The following is a 22,203-nucleotide window of genomic DNA, read 5'->3' on the forward strand; positions in this document are numbered from 1 at the left end:
ATAGATAGCTCCTTATTATATATGCTCAATAAAGATATTGTAAGTTCCTATGTCATTAGCTACTTTTGTAGTATAATATTGTCTGGACCGGTAGCCAAAGAAAAATTGCTTTAACTTCAATTCTTCAATTATTTAAATCGATGTTTTTGAACCCTACCAAATGATTAAATAAAACGACACCATATAATTATGTTGTATAAACAATAATTGCTGTTGTGGATTTATTTATTTTTTATTGTTAAATTTGTTTCTGGTTGTTTATAATTATTATTATTTTTATTATTATACATAAATTACTTGTAGTAGGTATGCATTGTATATATACTGTTTCATTTCGGTTGTTGTTGTGTAGAGTGTTTGTTTCTGTAATAGTATAACTACTAAATAATTATTCCTGTGTGTGTTTAGTTAGTTTCTGTTCTTCTTAATGTACAATCATGAATCAATCAAACAATTGTTGAATCAATATAAAACAAACATTGAATCGGGCAATAAATACATAAAAATACAATTATTAAGCATTTATGGTTAAGTACACATTATTTGTTTGTGTGCGAAAGAACAAATTATTGGCTGCTGCTTTACATTCGCATTTATATTTTTTTGATTTTTTCACTTAATATTTTTGTAAATAGTTTTCTTGATTTAAATAAAACTGTAATGGAATAAATTTGTTTAGCATCTTTGTTTAAGTACATATCGGAAAGTAGATGGAAAGGAAAAAAAAAAACACAAAATGTTGGGATATATATTTTTTATAAAAAATTGGCTCATTTTTTTTTTTTTGTTTTGGAAGAACATAAATACATTATTAGCTTCTAAATATATATTTAACGTCAATTAAGTACTAAAGTTTCAATTTAGTACTATTGATTTGCCTAAATGCAAAGCATTATAAAGAAAAAAACTTAAATGTGAAATTAGTACAATATATACGTGTAATGTGTGTATATATTCTTTTTAGAATAAAAATAAGTATTTGCATTGGGTACATATGAAAAAAAAAAATACATTTGTAAAGTCATTATTAAATTCGGAAAATAATAAAACAATATACATTAATTTGTGAATATATCTGATTACGCAAAAAGCTAAGCCACAAAAGCCGTAAGCCGTGGGGTAAGAATTTAAAAAGTAGACAAATTCTGTTTTCTTAAAACAAGTCGATATTTTAGGTTTCAATTTAATAAGCTCCTAAATCATTATTTTTTCAAATTGATGTGTTGACAATATACACGGATTGTTTCAATATTTAGTACCGCTAATCAAGTCTAGGACTATGAATTCGTAGGGAAATCCATGATTGTAGACTATCATTACATGGTGTGTACTGGCTGGAGTAGATGACAAATGGAACCAGTATCTTCAATTCCGTGTATCTGGTGATCTCCCATCGTATAACTGACCACGCTGTTTTGTCAAAATTAAATCACTCGAATCATAATTGTTATCCCTAAATGACAGGTGACTGTTGCCACCTTTGTCTAGATGAGGAGGAAATAAAGATGATCGGAAATATAGTTCCATTGTGTTCCATGATTCGTAGTAGATACATTGACTGTTCGCTAGACATATGATATCATCCACAGATATTCCCCCGACTTTATCCACATTCTCTCTTTTGTATTTAAAATTAAGGCAAATGTATCCTCAGTATATTAGAGAAAAACAATAAGTTCGGTGCAAGAAAGTCATACGAAATATTGAAAGCATTAAAATCGAATCATTTTACAAAAAAAAAAAAAAAAATCAGTAACCAATGAATTAGAGTTTCGAACAATATTTTGCATACAGCCAATGTTTTTTAAATCATTGGCTACTCGCATTTGTATATAATTTATAAAATAGCCCTCAACTGTAGATCCACATGCCAGTTGTTCTATTAAACATTTTTTAAAGAGAAATTTTGGACTTTTTTTTAATTTTGTTTTTCTTTAAAGGCAAAAGAAAATTACTTTGTAATTTTATTACAAAATTTATCTTATTTTACATTTAAAAAATATGCATAATAGAACAACAAAAATACTATTGTCGTACTAACTGTGTCCTTAGCTTTGTCGTAATATATTCACTTATGTACCTTTTATCAAATCTTTTCTTGTTTAAGGGGAATTTTTGTTTTTTTTTTTTTTTTTTTTTTTTTGTTAAATTAAATTCCTAAAAATGTTTGTTGATTTTATCATCATCAGCAGGTTGGTTACTCAACTTCATTGTCTTCATGGGTTTCAGTGTAAAAATTTGTCTCTCTTTACATGTTGCTTTTGTTTGTTTGTTTTTTAATTTTCGTGTAAAGCTTTTTTCTTCGTCTTCTTCTTTTTAGCATACTCTTCTTATTTGGTATGCCTAACAAGCCATTTGTATTTGTTTGTTTCCGTTAATAGCGATAATAGTTAGGTTTAAATGGTCCCGCCTTATTGAGACCCATATATTTGGCTTGTTCATCGGTGAGCTCCGTTAAATGGGCATCGAACGTGGGCAAATGTAAACTTGCCACATATTCATCCATTTTCTTGGGCAACAAATACACATCCGACTTGTAGCGGCCGGGTGGAGCATTGAATAGCTCAATGAGTGCTAAGGCCTGGGTGGCTGATGTAATTGACACAGCAAATGATGGTATGCTTGAACAGGATAAATTAACCAAACGCCCCTCGGCCAACAAAATAATGTATTTGCCCTCGGGCCAAATAATGTGATCCACCTGAGAGCGTACCTTCTCCCATGTCAAATCAGGTGTACGTAGACTATTTACATCGATTTCCGTATTGGAATGTCCCATATTGCACACAATGCAGCCGTTCTTCATCTTATCCATGTGCTCGCGTACCACCACATTTTTGTTGCCCGTAGCCGTGACCACAATATCGACATTGCGTATAACCTCATTCAATTTGACCACACGGAAACCATCCATACTGGCCTGTAATGCACAAATAGGATCAATTTCGGTTATATAAACAATACAACCCTGGCCCTTCAGGGCTTGGGCACAACCCTTGCCAACATCACCATAACCGCAGACGACAACTTGTTTGCCACCGAACATAACATCGGTGGATCGTTTTAAACTATCCAATATGGATTCTTTACAGCTGTACAAATTATCGAATTTAGTTTTTGTCACCGAATCGTTGACGTTCATGGCGGGCACGGTCAATTTGCCCGCTTTCGACAATTGATATAGGCGATGAACACCGGTTACACTCTCCTCCACAATACCCTTTACCAATTTAAACATGGTTGGGTATTTTTTCAACATTAAATGTGTGGCATCGCCACCATCATCCAAGATCATGTTCGGCTGCCAGTTTTCGGCATTAACACAACGATCGATACACCACCAAAAATCTTCTTCGGTTTCTCCGCGCCATGCAAAAATTGGTATGTTCGCTTCGGCCAAAGCGGCAGCAACTTCATTCTGGAAAAAGGAACACACACAAACAAACATTTATTAATATGGATTTTTAATAATTTAAAAAACCATTATGGAGACAATTAAATTTTACTCAATAAAATGGAATGGTATAAAATGCTCACTCATCATATGATGGTATTAAAAAATTACATCATTTCTTGTATCAGATTGGCACGTGATCGTTCATGTAATTAAAATTAATTTACTCCAAACATTGTAATGGCGCTTCTTCTGCTACAGGCAGAAACATTTGCCGCTTAATTGTCGTTTGTCATTAAAAAATAAATCAATAAATGTCAAACGAGTTATATTCTCATCACTGAGAGTGAACTTTTTACAGACCAAATATGTTTGAAATGGTAGTAGTTTTTTTATATTTTGCCACTTATAGAAAGCTCATGCAGGATGTGTGTTAAACCAACATTTATTTGGGCAATCTATTTTTGCAAACAATCGTGTTCCTAATCGAAAAATGCCATGCCATGTTATCATACCAACGATCTCTCAAATTGAGTTAGCTAAACAGGTATTTTCTTTTTTAAATCAAATTTATAAACTCTTTAAGATGGAAGACGATAAGTATAGTTAGATTTTTGCAAAATCTATAACACAGAGGATAAATATATTACATAAAATATTGATACTTTTGCTACAATTTGGCTTTGAGTTTTTTCTATTATTAGACGCATATTCTCTATTAATAGACCCTATAATATATAGTATATAAGGACAAATTTCGAATACCAATTCGTCGGTTTTTTTGCCAATCTTGGAGATAAAAAATTCAATGCGTATCGCAAAATAAAATCTCTAGAGCAGAATATCAGCAGAAGATCTTCTATAGACAAGAAACCAGTAAGAAAAGTTCAAAAGTCGGACGGGGCTGACTATATGATACCCTTCACCACTTTGGGTACATAAAAGAGATGTTAATATCTATAATATCCTGTAGGTAGAATCTTTGGAGGACTATTGAGATGGAATCGGGTGAAATTAAATGTGCTAATATTTGAACCAATTAAAAAAAAAATCATTCTGAAATTGATGAAATAATCAGGGACCGTAACGGTTATAACTTATATCAAATCAGGTAAAAAATAACTGTTATTATGTGACCTAAATAAAAAAATCCACTTTAATTAATTATTTTTTAACGGAAAAAATAAACGTTGATTTTTAACTTTTAAAAATGATTTTTATTTTTTCCGTCAAAAATAAAAGTCTTTTTGGGATTTTTATTTTTTCCGTCAAAAATAAAAGTCTTTTTGGGACTTTTATTTTTTCCGTCAAAAATAACAGTCTTTTTGGGACTTTTATTTTTTCCGTCAAAAATAAAAGTCTTTTTGGGACTTTTATTTTTTCCGTCAAAAATAAAAGTCTTTTTGTGATTTTTATTTTTTCCGTCAGAAAATAAAAGTCTTTTTACGTAAATAAACATATAGAGTTTGGTACCAGTTATATAACCTTTGACCTAATAGTCAGGGGAATGATTCTTTAATTTATATTCATGATTTGGTACACTAGACTATTTTTTAAAAATTTATAACAAATATTTTTTACCTTTGATCTTGATTACTTATGTGTACACTTATTGTAATAAGGACAGAGATTTATAAATTGTAATTTTATAACTGATTACAAGTTGTATAAACTTCTTTACATAAAAAGAGTTTTATTTCCTGACGGAAAAAATAAAAATCCCAAAAGGACTTTTATTTTCTGACGGAAAAAATAAAAATCCCAAAAAGACCTTTATTTTTGACGGAAAAAATAAAAGTCGCAAAAAGACTGTTATTTTTGACGGAAAAAATAAAAGTCCCAAAAAGACTTTTATTTTTGACGGAAAAAATAAAAATCGCAAAAAGACTTTTATTTTTGACGGAAAAAATAAAAATCATTTTTAACAGTTAAAAATCAACGTTTATTTTTTCCGTTAAAAAATAATCCTTAACATGGGAACTGAGAGTGTTTTCTCAAGATCACTCAATATCCTTAATGGGCTCCTCAGTACGAATCTATTGGTATATGACACTATTGGTGTCCCATGTCTCTAACATGAAGATTTTTTTTTGTTCGCATTTTAAAAAATAACTGTTATTTTCGGTCCCTGGAAATAATGCATGTCAAATGGGCAGACTTGGATTCTTTGGTGTACCATTTGTATGAAATCGAGTAAAATTATGTATGGGAGCTATGTATAAACACATGACCTAATTGAGCAACCGTTGTATACACCATTTTTTTGTTAACACTCTATATTCAATTTAATACCCCTGCCAAATTTCGTGTAAATCGAACAAAAATAGGCTCTTCGGTGCACCATTTACATAAAATCGAACGAAAAAAAAAAAATATATATATATATATATATATAAGACCTATATCAAAATCTGAAACGATTTTAACAAAACTTCCTCAATTGCATTCGCTATGCAAAATTTTGCTCAATCGGACAAATATTGGGAGTTTGCTGTATCATTCACAAAAAATCGGACGAAACTATATATATATATATATATATAGTTTTCAACAAATATCTAAATCTAAACTGATTTTAACAAACCTTCGCAGACATCAGTCAGGACTAAATTCAGTACTCTGTGCAAAATTTTGTCCCAATCGGGCGAAAATTGGGAGTTTGGTGTATCATTCACATAAAATCGGACGAAACTACATATGGGAGCTATATCTAAATTTGAACCGATTTGAACAAAACTTCGCAGATATTAGTGTGGATCTAATTCAGTGCTCTGTGCATAATTTTGTCCCAATCGGACAAATATTGGGAGTTTGGTGCATCATTCACATAAAATCGGTCGAAACTACATATATGGGGGCTATATCTAAATCTGAACCGATTTTCTCCACTTTCAATAGGCCAAATAAGTTAACTGTGCCAAATTTCATCCAAATCGGATCATAAATGCGACCTGTACTTTGTTAACAAAAATACATGGACGGACGGACATGCGTAAATCGACTCAGAAAGTGATTCTATGCGTATTCTCAAAACGAACCATGGATCTATCTCGATTCCTTTTGCCTTTTATAAATATATGCACAAAGACATAATACCCTGTACAACAGTGTGGTGAAGGGTATAAATATTTCAAAAGTCACATATGAAAAAAAAAAATACTATCCAGGCTAACGTATTTATACAGAATATTTTCCGAAGGTCATAATAATGGTCTTAGATTGAAAGCATATATTCACCAAAACTCAAACACAAGATCTTTAAAAAGGTGTTTAAGGGAATGCCTCTTGTTTATATACACAAATTCGATTCGAATAAAAAATGTGGCATTTTTTGTAATCAAGATGTTTGAATTTTAATATAAAAATTGAACTGCATATTTTTATATTAAAATTCAAATTTCATCACGTATTGAATTTAAATAAATTAAAAACAAATATTTAAAACTTTTTATACCCTTCACCACTCTGTGGTACAGGGTATTATATCTTTGTGTATAGGTCCCGTCCGACTTTTGAGTTTTCCTTACTGTTTTTTTGTTTGTAAATTAACTGCTGTGTAAGTTTGATAAGTTCTTGTAATAAATATTATTTTTTCCTTAATCGAAATTAATTAGTTTTTAACTAAATTTTAATTATTCCACATTTCGAGGCACTATCTAAATCGTTATCAAAAATTATATTTATGTTCCTTTTTTTGTTTGGTTTAATAAAGGTGTCACTTGCAATGTGGAATAAAAATAAATTTTATTGATCACGCTACTCATAGATTTGTTATTATTATAAAAACAAAAAAACTAATAATAAATAATTGGGCGACAACAAACTGACAGGCAGGCTGGCCAACTGGAAAATCTATGCCAAGATCAGTGAAATTTGGAAATGAACAAAAAACAGAAATCATTCAATCATATTACTGAATATATATTGTGCTATTATTATTATTTATTAAAATTGATCTGCTTTGCACATCAAATGGTGGTGGATACACACAGACATAGAGTGTGTGTGTCTTATATTGTCACTGTGTACTTTGAAAGTTTCTTACTTTCGAATTTATATTACAATAAATTATGAGAATTATATTGTTGTGTGACCACCCCACCACTTCCTCCAACCCTATGCTGTTTGCGTCTGTCATATATATTTCGAAAAAATAACGCTTTATCTTATCATAATGTTATATAAATTTAGACGATACATGCATTTGGCTTTCCCTACAAAAAAACTAAATAAACATATTTCATGGTGAAGATCCTATGCAAGCGATATCGTTATAAATAATGGGATTCCTTCTCACACATAATACCAAAATAAATTGATAAATATTTTAGTTGTCATTATTTGCTGTTGCTGGTGGGTATTTCAAAATGTATGACTGCTATATTTATTAAAGAACACACATACGCACGCAAACAAACGCCCTGTCACACCTAAATTGTCTATAAAACTTTTTATAAAAATGTTTTCCTACTGATTACATTTTTTATTTATTAATAAAAAACCAAAATTTACACTTTTTCATTCAATGATTGTAAATTAATTAGAGCCCTTATAAATAGTGCGCTTTTCAGTTGAACAATGATGAGTTTGAGTTGAAAAAAAGAACTTCAATTAACACTTCAATTTATTGCTTTATCTCCATTTGTTTTCCGTAATTTTATTGAATTGTTAGCGTACATATATTTTCAACAATTGCTCTGTATGTTAATTATTTATCTTAATATTTGACTGATTTATTGATGGGTGTTTGTGTGCGGGGGGAAGGTCCATTAATAGCGAAAAGAATAAAACAACAATAAAGAATAATAAAAAACTTTAAACAACGCACAGATGTTTAAAAAATACAGGAAGCTTAGTTGAGAAGAAAATTATTGAAAGTCCAATCTTTCTATATGGCGATAATAGAATATAGAAAGAAATGAACTGCCGCATATTTTAGATGTCGCAAAATATTAGACAGTACTGATCACAAGAACTAATGTAATACAATGCTTTCTCAATGGATTTCAATTTCAAGGGAATCCAAAACGGTAAATATTCCAATTAGGACTATAATGCATCTGGCCACAGCGAATAACTCAAAAAATGTTTTCTGTCACTATTGTTCTTATATAAATAAAATTATATAGAAGAATAGAGGTATTCATTCTGATATCGTTGTTAAACCCTTTGTGCCCCGATTTTTTCCGTAATCATAGAATAATTTTCTGTATCCTTGCATTCGGGAGATTCAGTACATTCTTTCTTAAAAATAAAAGTCCAATATAAAGAAAACTAAATGCTAAGTCGACGGAAAAATCATTTTAAATTATTCTCTATATTATTTTTTACAAGAATCAAAAATAATTCTGATGACAGAATTCGTACAATTCGAATACGAAGCGATTTAAATATTTTGGATTGTATACACAAATTAGTACGTACTGTACACATTTTTGCACTCTTCTCTATATTGGAAAGCTCATAACTTTACCAAAAATTGGAATTTTAAAGGTTTTTCTTTTCATATGCGTTGTCCATAATCAGGCCTTGACGTATGAAATCCAAAGAATATATATCTACTAGCTACATATTAAATATAAGCTCTAAAACATTTTGTTGCCTGTGGGCATCATCTGTAGAATTTGATTGTCACACCAAAAAAAAAATCTTTGGAAGTATCCCATATATGTTTATGTCAATTTGAATGTAATTTGTAGAAAGAAAATTGATTTTGTATAATAATTAGATACACTACTGTCGGAAATAGTCAAAAGAGTAGAGCAATTCATTTGTATTCAATCTGTACTTCAATTAATTCAGATGGTGAATCTATATAACATCCAATGGAAATTCAGTATTCCCAGTAAATTCTAGATAGTGAGATGACAGCCTTGAGATTTTTGGCGATCATGTATTCAGATTCCATTTTCCACATACTAGCAGTAAATTTAAACCTTTTAAAACCGATGTCGAACTTTTGTAAAATACTGAAAATTATGGGTCCTGACTTCCAGAAGATACTAATAAAAATTCGCATATTATGATAATAACATAAAATAAATAATCCATGAATAGATTTCTGTAAGCACTATATTATTCTAGTTCTTACTTCATTGGAAAAAGCAATTTTTGTACGAATTTCTAAAATTTTTAACACCTTACCGCCTTCTCTTAAAACATTTAACTCTTCCTTAAAATGTTATCGAACTCATTTATACGATTACTTCAACCTCATTTCATCTTAAATTCATGGGTTTTGCTTATTTGTGTTTTTATTGCATAACTGACTTCAACATTTAAATAAATATAACTATAATAAATAAAATTTTGTATATTGATAATTGTGATATAATAAGATTTTTAAACCTGTAAATTGAAATTAGTGGTTGAGAGTAGATATAATATTGAAGTCCTTTGCCTATGTGATAGGTCGCTACATCAAATAATGGAATAATAATAATAAAAAATGTTTTTGAAGTACAATGGTTCTGAACCCTCCCAACCGAATAGTCGTTAAGATATTATTATGCTAATACACTGTTAGTTTTAAGCTTTTGGAGTAGTTTATTTTTTGTTGTTTTTTGAATCGCTTTTGGCCCTTTGGGCTAGATTCTCGTTTATGAAATAAATTGAAATTGAAATAAAGATGAGTAGATGCTCGAGTCATTGCCCTCTCTTAGCTTTAAATGTATTATCTGATTTTTTTACTACCAATCCATATATGAAATGTTTACAGGTAAGAGGACATGCACTCCGAGACATTATCCATTAAATTTCCTGAAAATGGACGTTTAAGCATGCCTAAAATATGAGGCACGCTTAGTTTATATTTCTCATTGTACTCTAGGTCATCGGTGATAGAACTAAATGAGTTAAGAAGCCGATATTGGGCGAATAGTGGCGATATAATTTTTGGAGAACATACTTCATACATACATCAATAAAGTAAAAATTCTACGCTTAGACTTTCTAAGTGGTAAATTTCTAGATATATCCTGTAGATATTTTAATGTTCAATCGTTTAGTCATGCCTAAAGTATAAAATTGCTAAGTTCTTGTTTCTCATTGCATTCTAAGTATAAAAAGTTTAAAGAGTTTATAACTCCAATTACGTTGCAGAAAGCAGCTAGGACCTTAACAATTAGGGCATAAAGAACATTTTTATAGGAAAATCGAGTCCTTTTAGATAAGTACTCTCTTCTAGTCTTCCATAGATTGGTTAGCCCCCTTGGTCTTCTAAATATAAAATAATTTGTGTTTATATATTTTACAGATAAAAAATTCTAATGGTCTTCTTTAAGATATTCTTAAATATAAGAATATCTGTGTATAGTCTTTAAATGTAGTTCCTTTTATGGCACTTAATCGAAGCATTTAATTGACACGTGATAAATAAGTTTAACTACAAAGTACGTAATCTAATTAATAAAATTGAAAAAAGCTAAACTTGCTTAGATAAGAGGCAGTATGTGCAGATGACAATACACAGAAGTAAATTGAGACTTTATTTTGCATATATGAATGACATTGTCTAATCATTAACACATGTAAAAAAACACCTGTCAAAAAATTCCCTGCAAGCATTTGGAAGTGAGTTTCTGACTCCATCTCCAAATAATTATCTACTTCGACACTTCTTTTTTGTAAAAGGATGATACTTCGTAATTTTACAATAACAAATGAATTGTTATCCAATTTCTATCGTCTTTAGTAACTACTTAGTTAAATTAAAGAAGATGGAAATTCGATAGCTTCGTCGTTGTATAAATATTTGTCATTGAATAACAATTTTTGGATATTACTGAATTTTCATTATAAAAAATCTTCGGCCTGAAACATTTTTGATTGCTGTATCAAATAATATAGAAAGATGCGGAAACTCTCCCTGCGGACAGCTCCCCTTAAATTCAATAATGGGCACAAATAATAAAGGTATATTTTATAATACAAACTGCAAACATGAATTCTGAAATATATATGTATATGCAAAGTCATTATTTACACATTATTAACGTAAAACTAGGTTGGTGTTTTTTATCAATAACTAAACAATTTGGCTGTGTTTAATATAAATTTATAAATATATAGCATTAGCTAACAATTTATTTTTCTTTCTTGCACTTGCCAATGAAGTTAAATAGATATTAGATAAAAAATACACATTCTATAGAAACATATGTATAAATAGGTAAACATTTACTTAATGATATGTTAGAGTATCCGACAACAAACCAATCAAGCTTTAGGAAAGTCTTATGACTCTACAGCAAAAATATACTTTTTTCTGTTTGCAGCAATTGAATGTTCTAATTATTTGGCATTATTGTAAACGTAGAAGTTTCCATAATTGTAATAATAAAAATAATGTGACAGTAATGACATCACATTTAATAGTGTCGCAAGAAGACACGTACATTTTCCCCATTTAACAGTCGTTGTTGTGGATGATGGGAAATTTGTGTGTGTTTTTTTACTTTCGTTATTTATGATAATTATTGGGTTTTTGGGAATATGATTGTGAATGCAAAATTTCTACTTAAATTTGTATTGAGAAGTAAGAAGAAAATAATCTGGAGGCATCGAGAAGGTGGTGCGATCTAACTAAAAAAATGTTCTTGGCGGGGCACTGAATTATGCCGTTGATTTTTATTTACTAGGACATTCATTGTGTGACATCGCCTAATAAAGAATACCAAAATTGAGGATTTTCAGGATATTCTACTGACATGGCATCCTCTTATGAAATATCAAAACCAAAATTTTGGAGGAAAATGTTGATCATGTATTATTTTACTGCCTGGAAAAATAAATTTGCCTTGGGCCACCTGGAATTTTAAGTGGAAATGAATGAACATGTTTTGTGTTTACAATGACTCAATCAGCAAACAAATTTCATAAAATAATGGAATTATCCAACGAGAATTTTCCACAACATTCGACTTAAACTATAATTACAAGAATGTATCGATGAACTTATATATTTGTATGGCGACGAGTTGGAGGGTGTAGCATTAAAAATTTGTTTTAATGAATTAGATGCTCGCTCAAAGAGGAAGGTCGCCTAAAACGGTCGTTATACTAAAATTTGTTGATGCCGTGCGTGAACTGATAAAGATCGTCAGGAGACATGCCCTAATATAGATGCATTTTTGGGGTTTTTTCCACGAACATTGGATATTGCATGAATATCTGACTATAGATAAGGGTTGTTCTTGTTAGATCCCGCACAATTTGACAATCGCTAAAAAAGTATTGTGTTGATTGAGGCAAAGATATTTTGAAACAAAATTGCAATCGAATGTTTGTGGAAGAATCATATCGTAGCAAATGATCGCTTGATTTGTCGGTAAAACTTGTCATGTCGCTCATTTGCTGCAAGACAGACATAAGTCAAAAAATGTGATTTTCAAGTTAATGATGCACGATTGTTCGCTATAATAGAACCCATACGAATATCCCTTACACACTCTAATTGAGAAGCTGTAGAAGTTCCTCTGTCCCATATAAAGTGTGAGTAAATTGACAACTTCAAACGAATTTTCGGCAAAATCGCTTTTTTGAGTTATGCCTGTCTTGCAGCAAATGAGCGATATAGTGACTGTTTCGCTTGGGTAACGTGGGAGGTCAATTCTGGAATTTTTATCTGTAGTATTCAGAGGAATTCGAAAAAAGAACAAGAGTAGGTGATTATTGACATCAGGCTCTTACACATTGTCTCAAACCAGCGCATTTTTAATCGACCAAAATCGTGGAATTGATGGGTTATACGTCGTTCCTCTCTGACTTGGCTTCTAATTCCTTTCCTTTCAATCCCTCAAATGTTTTGAAAAGTTGCTACGGTGATTGGTTAAAGCGGTAAATCGAACTAGAAAAAATTCTTTGTACATTTTTGATTATAAATATTCAAATTTTACTAGAAATTCAGTAGCCCACTAGTAAAGTAGTAGCCCACGTATTCGTAGATACATATTACAGCTATAAAACCATCACAGGCCAATTGCTTTATTTTTGTATCTAAATGGAAAAATTGAGTCGAATATTAAAATATTCATTTTGATAACAATCATCGAATACTGAATTAAATTTTGAAAACTTTCATTTAAATAACGAATAATTTGTTCGGAGAATCAAAATGATGTTTTCTTATCAATTAAAATATTCTTCTAAAAAGCTGTAATTTGAAAGCGGATTTATAAATATATCCTTTAGATAAGTCCTAAATTGGTCACTTTTAATTTAAATGTCTTTACAAATTATCCGATTTTCGGGGATATTTGAAAACATACACATTCTGGAAAGTATGAATTTCTCCTGATTAAATACCTACTACTACTAGGCTTTCTAATAACATACAACTGCATAGATCAAACGTTTTTTTAGATAATAGACCGACAGTATATCTTCGACTACAAATAGTATTCTCGAATAAATAACTATTATTTTAATTATAAAAAAACTACTGAAACTTTTATAAAATAATGCAACAACAGTATTCAAAAATGCAATGCAACATATGGAAGTGCTATTTGGCCACACTCCATACATTTGATACACATTTCAATACTACCTTTTTATATGAGAACATACCTGTGTGGAATAGATATTGCATGCTGCCCAACGCACTGATGCACCCAAATCAATGAGAGTTTCTATCAACACCGCTGTCTGGGCATTAATGTGCGTGCAACCAACAATTTTGGCATCCTTCAGTGGTTTATCATCGGCTGCCCTCTTGCGCAAAGCCATAATGCCAGGCATTTCCTGTTCCGCGATTTCAATTTCACGCCGACCAAAGGCGTTCTGATTGATGTTGCGAACACAAAAATCAGAGCTGCCTTTGGAGTTCTTTTGGACCTTTTCTCGTGGTGGTACATCATCTCCGTCATCCGAGCTGCCTGTATATGAGGCAGATGAAAATGAATCGGTGGATGAAGCCGACAATGAACGACTACGATATCGGCTAGTTTTCTTTAAAGCACTTGATTGTTTCGATTCCTTTTTTTCAGCATTGGAGCCGGGATCGGGAACAGGAGTATCTGATAGGTTATTCATCCTTCTTGTTGAGTTGGGGGTTTTGCGACCTTCGTTTGTTTTAAATTACTAATTGACGTGACGTTTGTGTGACACACTACACCAACAAGAAAAACAGCTGTTCTCCCAGCTCAATCGTGTTAGTTGCTGTTACTTCTGTAACTTTATTTTCCTTTCGCCAATTTTACTACACACCGTAAGCGAGTGTGTTGTAAATTAGTTTGAAAATGTCAAGAACAGTGAAAGGAAGATACAAAATTGCACTCAAATCCGTTTGTGCTTTTTCTCGCTCACGTAATGCTCACGTGATGTCTATTGAATGTTGTTTCGTTTTATTCGTTGTGTTGTCTTATAGTTTTGTGTTATTGCTGTTTTTCTCCTTTCGCCGTCGTCGTCGTTAAAGTGTTGCAGCAGCGGCAGCAGTCGGTCGATTGATTTGTAAAAAATACTATGCGGCGGCTATGTGTGTTTGTTTTTCTCGCCTGCCTTTGTCAATTAACAACAAAACAACAACAAATGAGTGATGGAACGAACTGACAAACGAACGAACGCAGCCAGCGGTGACAGAAGGGGTATACAAGACAATAATTTTTGCTTCCAGAAAGAGTTTTTGTATGTGGGGTTCCGCAAAACACTCACTCGCTGATGCACACACACAAACACCACGGCACAAGCAACAATTGACACGAACACGGGAACTGAAAAGAACTGATCGATACGTTAAGTCCGAAATAAACTAACCCAATAAGAGATAGATTTGTTTATGATACCGTAAAAATCAAAAAAGTAAATTAATACAACAGCAGCGCTCGTATGGATGTCTGGTGAGAGCAATGGAGAGATACAAATTGTATTGTTGTTGAAACTATGCGGTGGTTATTTGATAATTGCTATCGATTTCTACAAACGAGTAGTCAACAAAAGAAGCCGAATATATTTGGTGTCTATTGACACAATGAATACAATGGCGGCGTCGAAAGGGAACGTTACGATATGAAATTTAAATTTATGATTTAAATTTATTTATTCAAAAATATAAAGGAAAATATAGGAGTTTCAAAAATTAATAAAAGATTTTTGCAGGTTCTCGAAGAGCGCACTTGTTTGTCCCATTATATTGTATAAAGGAACATAATTTTAAGACAATAATCTGAACATTCATGCCCCTGATTAATGATAATATTCCGTTCAAAGCGCTTGGCGCTGAAAGGGGTACCGACCAGGGGACATATCAATAGGTGTGTCTGGTTACTTTCCCTGCAGGAATTGTCCAGTAACTTCTTTCTGAGAGAGTAAGGTAGTTTTATTCTCTTTTGCAAGAAAAATGCGAAAAGTAAACAGACGGCATCCCTGCAGAAGCTTGCAACTAATCAGCTGATTTGTCAAAACAAACCAATTTGTCCGCCATTATAAAGAATTAAAAGAAAGAAAACACAACCAGTTTAACAAGTTTTTGAAATAAAAAGGAAATAAAATAAAAAAATGAGCAATGAGCAATGAAAAATGAGCAATTTACTACCACTGGCTACAGAGACACACTGATCTTCTTCCGTCATTTTTCTAAAAATGCTGGAAATAGTCTTTTATTTTCCTATTACATATTAATACTTACGTTTTTCTCGTTTTGTAAAGTTTTTCTCCAAAAACAATTAGTCTTGCTAATTCCAAAAAAAATTATTTTCAAATTGAAAGCACAAAAATAAATAAACAAACAATAGAAAACATCTGATTGAATGTCGATGTATGAGAAGAAGAAGAGTTGCAAGAGATTGCAAGAAGAAATTTTTCCAGCAAGAATTTGCAAACTCTCACTGAAAGAACTGTCAAAATTTCTCTCTCCAACCGCTCTCTTTTGCAGAACTTTTGGGTTAACAGACGACTTCCAGTAACAATTTGTAACAATTGTTACAAACTTTAGGGTAACCAGACACACCTAATATCAACTCATAAGCGGAAATGGGTAAAAACTTCTGTAGTCGCTCGCAAACCCTGTAAGCAAGGATAGTCAGAATTCCGTGTCATTTACCGGCACTAAACCACACTTAGACTACTAAATCCACTCGATCCCAAACTTCAATTCCATTGCGTATACGTCACGTTAATCCAGTGGATTATATTTGACGTATACACTATGGAATTGACATTTGAGATCGAGTGGATTTCGTAAATCTAAACGTACCTTAAGGTGACAGATCTGAAGAAGTACGCGAATTATTTTATCCAACAATATCATCTCTATTGTGATATTAAAGCATGTGGTACTAGTAGTACAGTACCTAACTAAATTTGTCGTAAGTGTTCCCGATGGCTGGAAAAGTGTGGCAGTCTTGTTGCGGACTCAACCAGAACAAGCAGTGTGATATAAAATGATGAAGATTTATCGAAAGCTATTGTGATATTGAAGCAATTTGAACTTCGATCATGAAGCCGAATTATATAATTTTAAAAATATCCCAGCTAGTAATTTGTTCCAATTATTTTCGGAACGAAACTCTGTTTTTGCTATTTTGATAATAAAGCAATTTGAACATCGATCGTGAAGCTGATTTATAAACTTAAAAATATCCCAGCAAACAATTTGTTTGTTGAATTTATTTTCTGAATTTGGAACAAATTTTCTGAAATTGGAACAAAATTGTGGGAAAGTGTCCACAAATTCGGAATGTTTTGTCGGAAAAAATGAAGTGAAGGAATTTTCCGTTTTCTGGACAAGTTCGGGAAAAAATAAAAAAGAACATTTGAAAATTTCAAAAGTTCCTTTGATCTAAAATTCGGAAAACTATGGGGTTTTATCCGAGCTTTATCCAAAATCGGAAAGAACTGTGAATACTTACGGACGTTTTATTTTGGTATGTTTGAATCCAAATTCTGAAAAAATCACAATATAATTTCCATTCATACCTTGGTCAAAATTGTTAGCTGGGTTATTACGAAGGGAAACTCATGAATGTTGGGTTTGTTTATAAAACTATACATTTATTTTAATTATATAAATATTTTCTAATAACAATCGATAAATATATTACTTATAAAAATCATACAATATAACAACATGATCACATATCTTTGTATCCACATATTTCAGAATCCTGTTCGTCTGTAACTAAGTGAGACTCTGTTAGTAGTCCTGCGTCGTACAGTTGAGATGATAAATTTAATTTTGTTTGCTGGCCTCTTAAACCTAATTTGGCATTTTCTTTGATAAAATTCACCACTGTATTATCGTCAACAACCGACATCTGAAGGCACTTGCCCCATGCCAATAAGGCCAGGGGTCTTTGTGGTGTTAATAATTGTGAAGGGGTAATAATATGTCGATATAGACAACCTTGTAAAATATTTTGCAACTGTTTAATTTGACCAGAAAAGGCACATGGATGATATAACATAACAATACCGCCATCGGACAAACTTCTTAGCCAACGCTGTGGTGGTAAGTATTTGTAATTGCCAAATTTAGGTGCCAAAGGACGATATGGACCGCTAAAAATCAAATTAGATCAAATAAATAATTTAACTTTTTACTTGGACTTGAAATCAAATCAATCTTACAATGTTGGCAATGAATCCCCATAAGAAATAGTTTCATTTAAGCACTTGGCAGCTGGTTGATAGGCCGCAGGCACAAAATGCTCTATCAAAATGGTAGTAGTGTTAAAATTTGGTTCAAATACGGTACGATTCCCCAAACACAAGTAGTTATACGAGTGTCGCTTATCCTCGGGATCAAAGTCAATGTTTATGTTATCCTATAAAAGAACAAAGGGAAATTAAATACAACTTATTGTCTAATTTGTTCACAGTTCCACTCACCTTTCCATTATCACAAGTGTGTTCATTACTTTCCTTCGTATTGAATTTATTGTCCGAAATTCCGGGAGCGTGTGGAAACCATGTTCCCTGCCACGAATCTATATCTGCCACATTGTCTTTTTCCGATACTACGTCATAATGATAATTTGGTGGCTTGGGGAACCACAATCCATTCCATTTCTCTTCTACGCTGTTGTCCAACAATGGCCCTTTCTTGTAAATTTTACAATCAATTAACCATATTAATTGTAGTAAATTAATTAGTACGACAAATTTTATCATTATTTAAATTATTTAAAACAAAAATAGAAATAAGAAAAAAAATAAAACAAACAAAGAATACGGGAGTGAAATACGAAGAATTCTGGTTTCAATGCCGGAAATTTTAAAATCGCCGGCGCTTTAAATTAGTTCTTATTTCGACGGCGTTGCGAAATTAGACGAAATCGGGCTTGAAACGCAATTGACAAACCAGAATCAAAACAAACTTCGGAATCAAAACAAAATTGATTAGGAGAGCTAACCTAACTAATTTAAAAGCGTTCCAACCAAATTTTCAACTCCATAATTTAAATTCTCTAAAATTTTGGTAATCATCGGCCAATCCAAACCAGAGATATAACAAAAATTTACTTAGCATGGCACGTAAGATATAAGAAACTTCCATACTTTGAGAGCTTCTACTGAAAAACTTAATTTTCAGACTTAGCATACTATTCTTCGGAGGCGTCGATATATGCAAAGGAATTGGCAATTGAAACCCACTGGGTTAACGAAATCCGGTTAAATGTAAACGTACTCTACAAATCAGGTGGTCTGTTCCCGTACTGCAAGAATCTACTAGTTTTTACTACGATCATGAATATTCCTTTATGATATCGAAGAAAATAGTAAACTCGAGTAGATTCTTGCAGTAAGGGAACAGACCAAGGAATAGAAATACTAGCAGTATTTTGTTGTAATCGAATCCAGATCCAAATACCCGAGGTAGATTTAATAAGTTGTCGCATCAGCAATCGATTATAACAAAAATATGTTATAGAATAATGATATTTTTCTTTTTGATCTATTCTACAAATTTTACTACGATAACAAATTTTCCTTTACTGTATCGACAAAAATAGTAAAATCAAGTAGATTCTTGACCCCTGGTATAGCATTTGCCAGTTAAGGGTTAAACATTGTCCAGAAGACTGAATACAGTGTTCTAATTTAATTCTACTCCAAGTTAAACAAATAAAATCAATATGGTAAGCAATACAGTTTTCATTCATTTAATAACATTGAAAAATACAAATTTATTTTCATATATAAATGTATATATAAATAGTTTTTGGTGAAAAGCTTAATTTAACGAAATATGTAGGTATGTGCAACAATAAAAAATAACAAAAACAAAATTGGTGTAATAAAGATAATCACTTGTATGGCTTCAGATATATAAATAGTAGTGTATATGTATGTTTTTTTCGACATGTAGGGTATATGATTTTTGGTTTTGTTAAATATTCCTTTGTTTTCCATAAATAATATTGAAGGTCATTGATCCCCGATCCATTTTACACCTACCCAAAAGAAAAATATTGGCTTCCGAACGTTATTAATATTCCCGAATCTTGTAGTGAGGGGTTTGTTGTATGTAAACAATGAAATTAAATGCCCACATTCACTACGAATGTTTTGTTTTCTTTTTTTTTGTCAGACTTTCGATTTTAGTATTCTTCAAATCTGATTTAATCCTGCTGCCACTGTAGAAGTAAATTTGATTAATATTAAATTATGAGATCGACCTAGAATTTATTAAACACAAACCCTCAATGCAGGTTGTCCACCACCGGCACGTGCTGCTTCTTCCTCACGTCTCTGCATTTCCTCGCTACGCATTTGTTGTCGCTTGACCCGTTCCGGATCTTTTATTCCTCTTGTTTCATTTTCCATACGACGTCTTTCCGCTGCTTCCAATTGTTGCTTTCGCCTGGTTTCCTACAATTGCAAATTTAGCAAACATTTGTGTTATTATTGCGAAGTTTTACTTACTGGCGATGGCATTAAATTGGACTCCTCGGAGGAGCTGCCAAAACATGATGAACATAAGCCACCCATTGTAGAATACGTCGAAATTTTTTAATCACAAGGCAAAAGTTAATTACGACGATTGTCTCATTTATTTGTTTTGTATTTTTTCGTTAGAGATCTATAGTTCGATTATTGGAATGTCCTATAAATTCCTGAATGAGTCGATTTATACCTTTTTTGTTTATTTTATGAACATTTAGTCTGTTTTTCCACAGGCAAATTTTTATTTGGCAAATACTGAGTTTGTTGGCGAGAGGGGTGCGAGGAAGAAAAAGAAAACGTTGCCTGTTCAGAATTTGCGGTACACGCAAATTCTGCTTTGCTCTGTTTACTGAAAACAATTTTGTTGACATTTCCTTTTTAACCTATTCGTTTTACTGACACACAGTCGGCTTTTGTTTAGTCCGTTTTTCCACAGGCAGATTTTTATTTGGCAAATTTTTTGTTTTCTCTTTTGAAATTTTCGCTTGCTTTTCCATTAGCAAAATACAAAAGAAAGAAAAAAAACGTCAAAAGTGTTTGCATTTTAAAGATTTTTTAATATTTTATTTATTTTTTATATATTTCATTATATAAATTGCAAAATTAAAAATTAAATTTCACTTGCACAAATTAAAGCAACAGGTTTGTAAACAAAAGCCGGCTGTGTGTCAGTAAAGCGAATAGGTTCAAAAGGAAATGTCAACAAAATTGTTTTCAACGAACAGAGCAAAGCAGAATTTGCGTGTACGGCAAATTCTGAACAGGCAAATTTTTGTTTTTCTTCCTCGCACCCCTCTCGCCTACAAACTCAGTATTTCCCAAATAAAAATTTGCCTGTGGAAAAGCAGACTTACAAACCCTTTTGCTTTAATTTGTGCAAGTGAAATTTAATTTTTAATTTTTGCAATTTATATAATAAAATATAAAAAATAAATAAAATATTAAAAAATCTTTAAAATGCAAACACTCTTGACTTTTATTTTCTTTCTTTTGTATTTTGATTCGCAAATTTGCTAATGGAAAAGCAACCGAAAATTTCAAAAGAGAAAACAAAAAAATTGCCAAATAAAAATCTGCCTGTGGAAAAGCAGACTAAGGAAATATTCATGTGCACCATTTTTCAATTGGTTTTATTGAAATTCTCTATTAGAATTTTTACATCTTGTGGTACAGGGAATTGTAATTGTGCATTTGATGTAATACGGAATGTATTTTTGTAACCCAAATGAAGGTAGCATTAATTATCCGAATAGGATGCATTTTAGTACGTCTCATTTGTTTTGCCTATCCAAATTGTTGAGAATCGGTTAAGATATAGGTATAGCTCCCGTATACAAGATGGTGCGCCTAAGACCCGTCTTTTTCCCAATTGAGGCGTCCATTGGGCATCGAATAGAATCAACAATGACTTTTCATTGGATACAGGCTTGGGATTTGTTAAAATCTATTACATTCAAGCCTAATGCGGTGCTATGGTGGGGTTCCATGATAGCTCATTTTGGGAACATTTGTTTGTCATGGAGAATTCTCAACCCTTGCCACCATCAACCCTAGGGAATACACAAATTGAAAAACTGGATCATATCACAAACAAATGTTCCCAAACTGAGCTAGCATGGAACCTCACCACAGCGCCGCATTAGGCTTGAATGTAACAAATCGTCGAAAATATTGAAATATTTGAACATAAGTCTTAGCTTTTGACCGATTTTAAAATTTGTAAGTACAGTCCATATATAATTTCATCAGATTCCATGTTAATATGTAGCAAAATAGTGTGCCACTTTTTATGCCACCTTTTCAAAAGTTTTGTGCCACTTTTTTTCCAAAAATTATACTTTCTGTGATACTTTTCAAAAAAACAATTTCGTACCACCGAGTGAGAAATATGCATCACACCTGAAGGGATGTTTGTTCGAAAAATT

General features: G+C 31.9%; 3 protein-coding genes across 3 annotated transcripts; all 3 read right to left on the bottom strand.

Moving 5' to 3' along the window:
* Positions 1–2,369: 2,369 nt before the first annotated feature.
* On the bottom strand, positions 2,370–14,428 carry LOC133321883 (adenosylhomocysteinase-like 1). The gene is made up of 2 exons (XM_061530957.1): positions 13,964–14,428; positions 2,370–3,418 (listed from the first exon to the last, which is right to left on the bottom strand). The coding sequence occupies exons 1-2, from the start codon at positions 14,426–14,428 to the stop codon at positions 2,375–2,377; spliced, it is 1,509 nt and encodes a 502-aa protein (XP_061386941.1). The 3' UTR covers positions 2,370–2,374.
* A 3,030-nt stretch (positions 14,429–17,458) lies between these two features.
* Positions 17,459–18,502, bottom strand: LOC133321884 (uncharacterized). The gene is made up of 3 exons (XM_061530958.1): positions 18,221–18,502; positions 17,960–18,156; positions 17,459–17,890 (listed from the first exon to the last, which is right to left on the bottom strand). The coding sequence occupies exons 1-3, from the start codon at positions 18,500–18,502 to the stop codon at positions 17,464–17,466; spliced, it is 906 nt and encodes a 301-aa protein (XP_061386942.1). The 3' UTR covers positions 17,459–17,463.
* A 1,451-nt stretch (positions 18,503–19,953) lies between these two features.
* LOC133321885 (small VCP/p97-interacting protein-like) lies at positions 19,954–20,369 on the bottom strand. Its single transcript, XM_061530959.1, has 3 exons — positions 20,258–20,369; positions 20,033–20,203; positions 19,954–19,968 (listed from the first exon to the last, which is right to left on the bottom strand). The coding sequence occupies exons 1-3, from the start codon at positions 20,321–20,323 to the stop codon at positions 19,954–19,956; spliced, it is 252 nt and encodes an 83-aa protein (XP_061386943.1). The 5' UTR covers positions 20,324–20,369.
* Between the last annotated feature and the right edge of the window lie 1,834 nt (positions 20,370–22,203).

This window comes from Musca vetustissima, unplaced genomic scaffold (genome assembly GCF_032173495.1).
Source record: "Musca vetustissima isolate MV318-11 ecotype Yass unplaced genomic scaffold, APGP_CSIRO_Mvet_v1 utg206142, whole genome shotgun sequence".
Classification (NCBI taxonomy): domain Eukaryota; kingdom Metazoa; phylum Arthropoda; class Insecta; order Diptera; family Muscidae; genus Musca; species Musca vetustissima.

Coding starts and splice junctions, on each gene's coding strand:
- LOC133321884 (XM_061530958.1), bottom strand. CDS start 18,502: ATGATAAAATTTGTCGTACTAATTAATTTACTACAATTAATATGGTTA. Junction 18,157..18,220: donor ACACTTGTGATAATGGAAAG/GTGAGTGGAACT, acceptor GTTCTTTTATAG/GATAACATAAACATTGACTT. Junction 17,891..17,959: donor GGGGATTCATTGCCAACATT/GTAAGATTGATT, acceptor TTTGATTTTTAG/CGGTCCATATCGTCCTTTGG.
- LOC133321883 (XM_061530957.1), bottom strand. CDS start 14,428: ATGAATAACCTATCAGATACTCCTGTTCCCGATCCCGGCTCCAATGCT. Junction 3,419..13,963: donor GCAATATCTATTCCACACAG/GTATGTTCTCAT, acceptor TCCTTTTTCCAG/AATGAAGTTGCTGCCGCTTT.
- LOC133321885 (XM_061530959.1), bottom strand. CDS start 20,323: ATGGGTGGCTTATGTTCATCATGTTTTGGCAGCTCCTCCGAGGAGTCC. Junction 20,204..20,257: donor CCAATTTAATGCCATCGCCA/GTAAGTAAAACT, acceptor TTGCAATTGTAG/GAAACCAGGCGAAAGCAACA.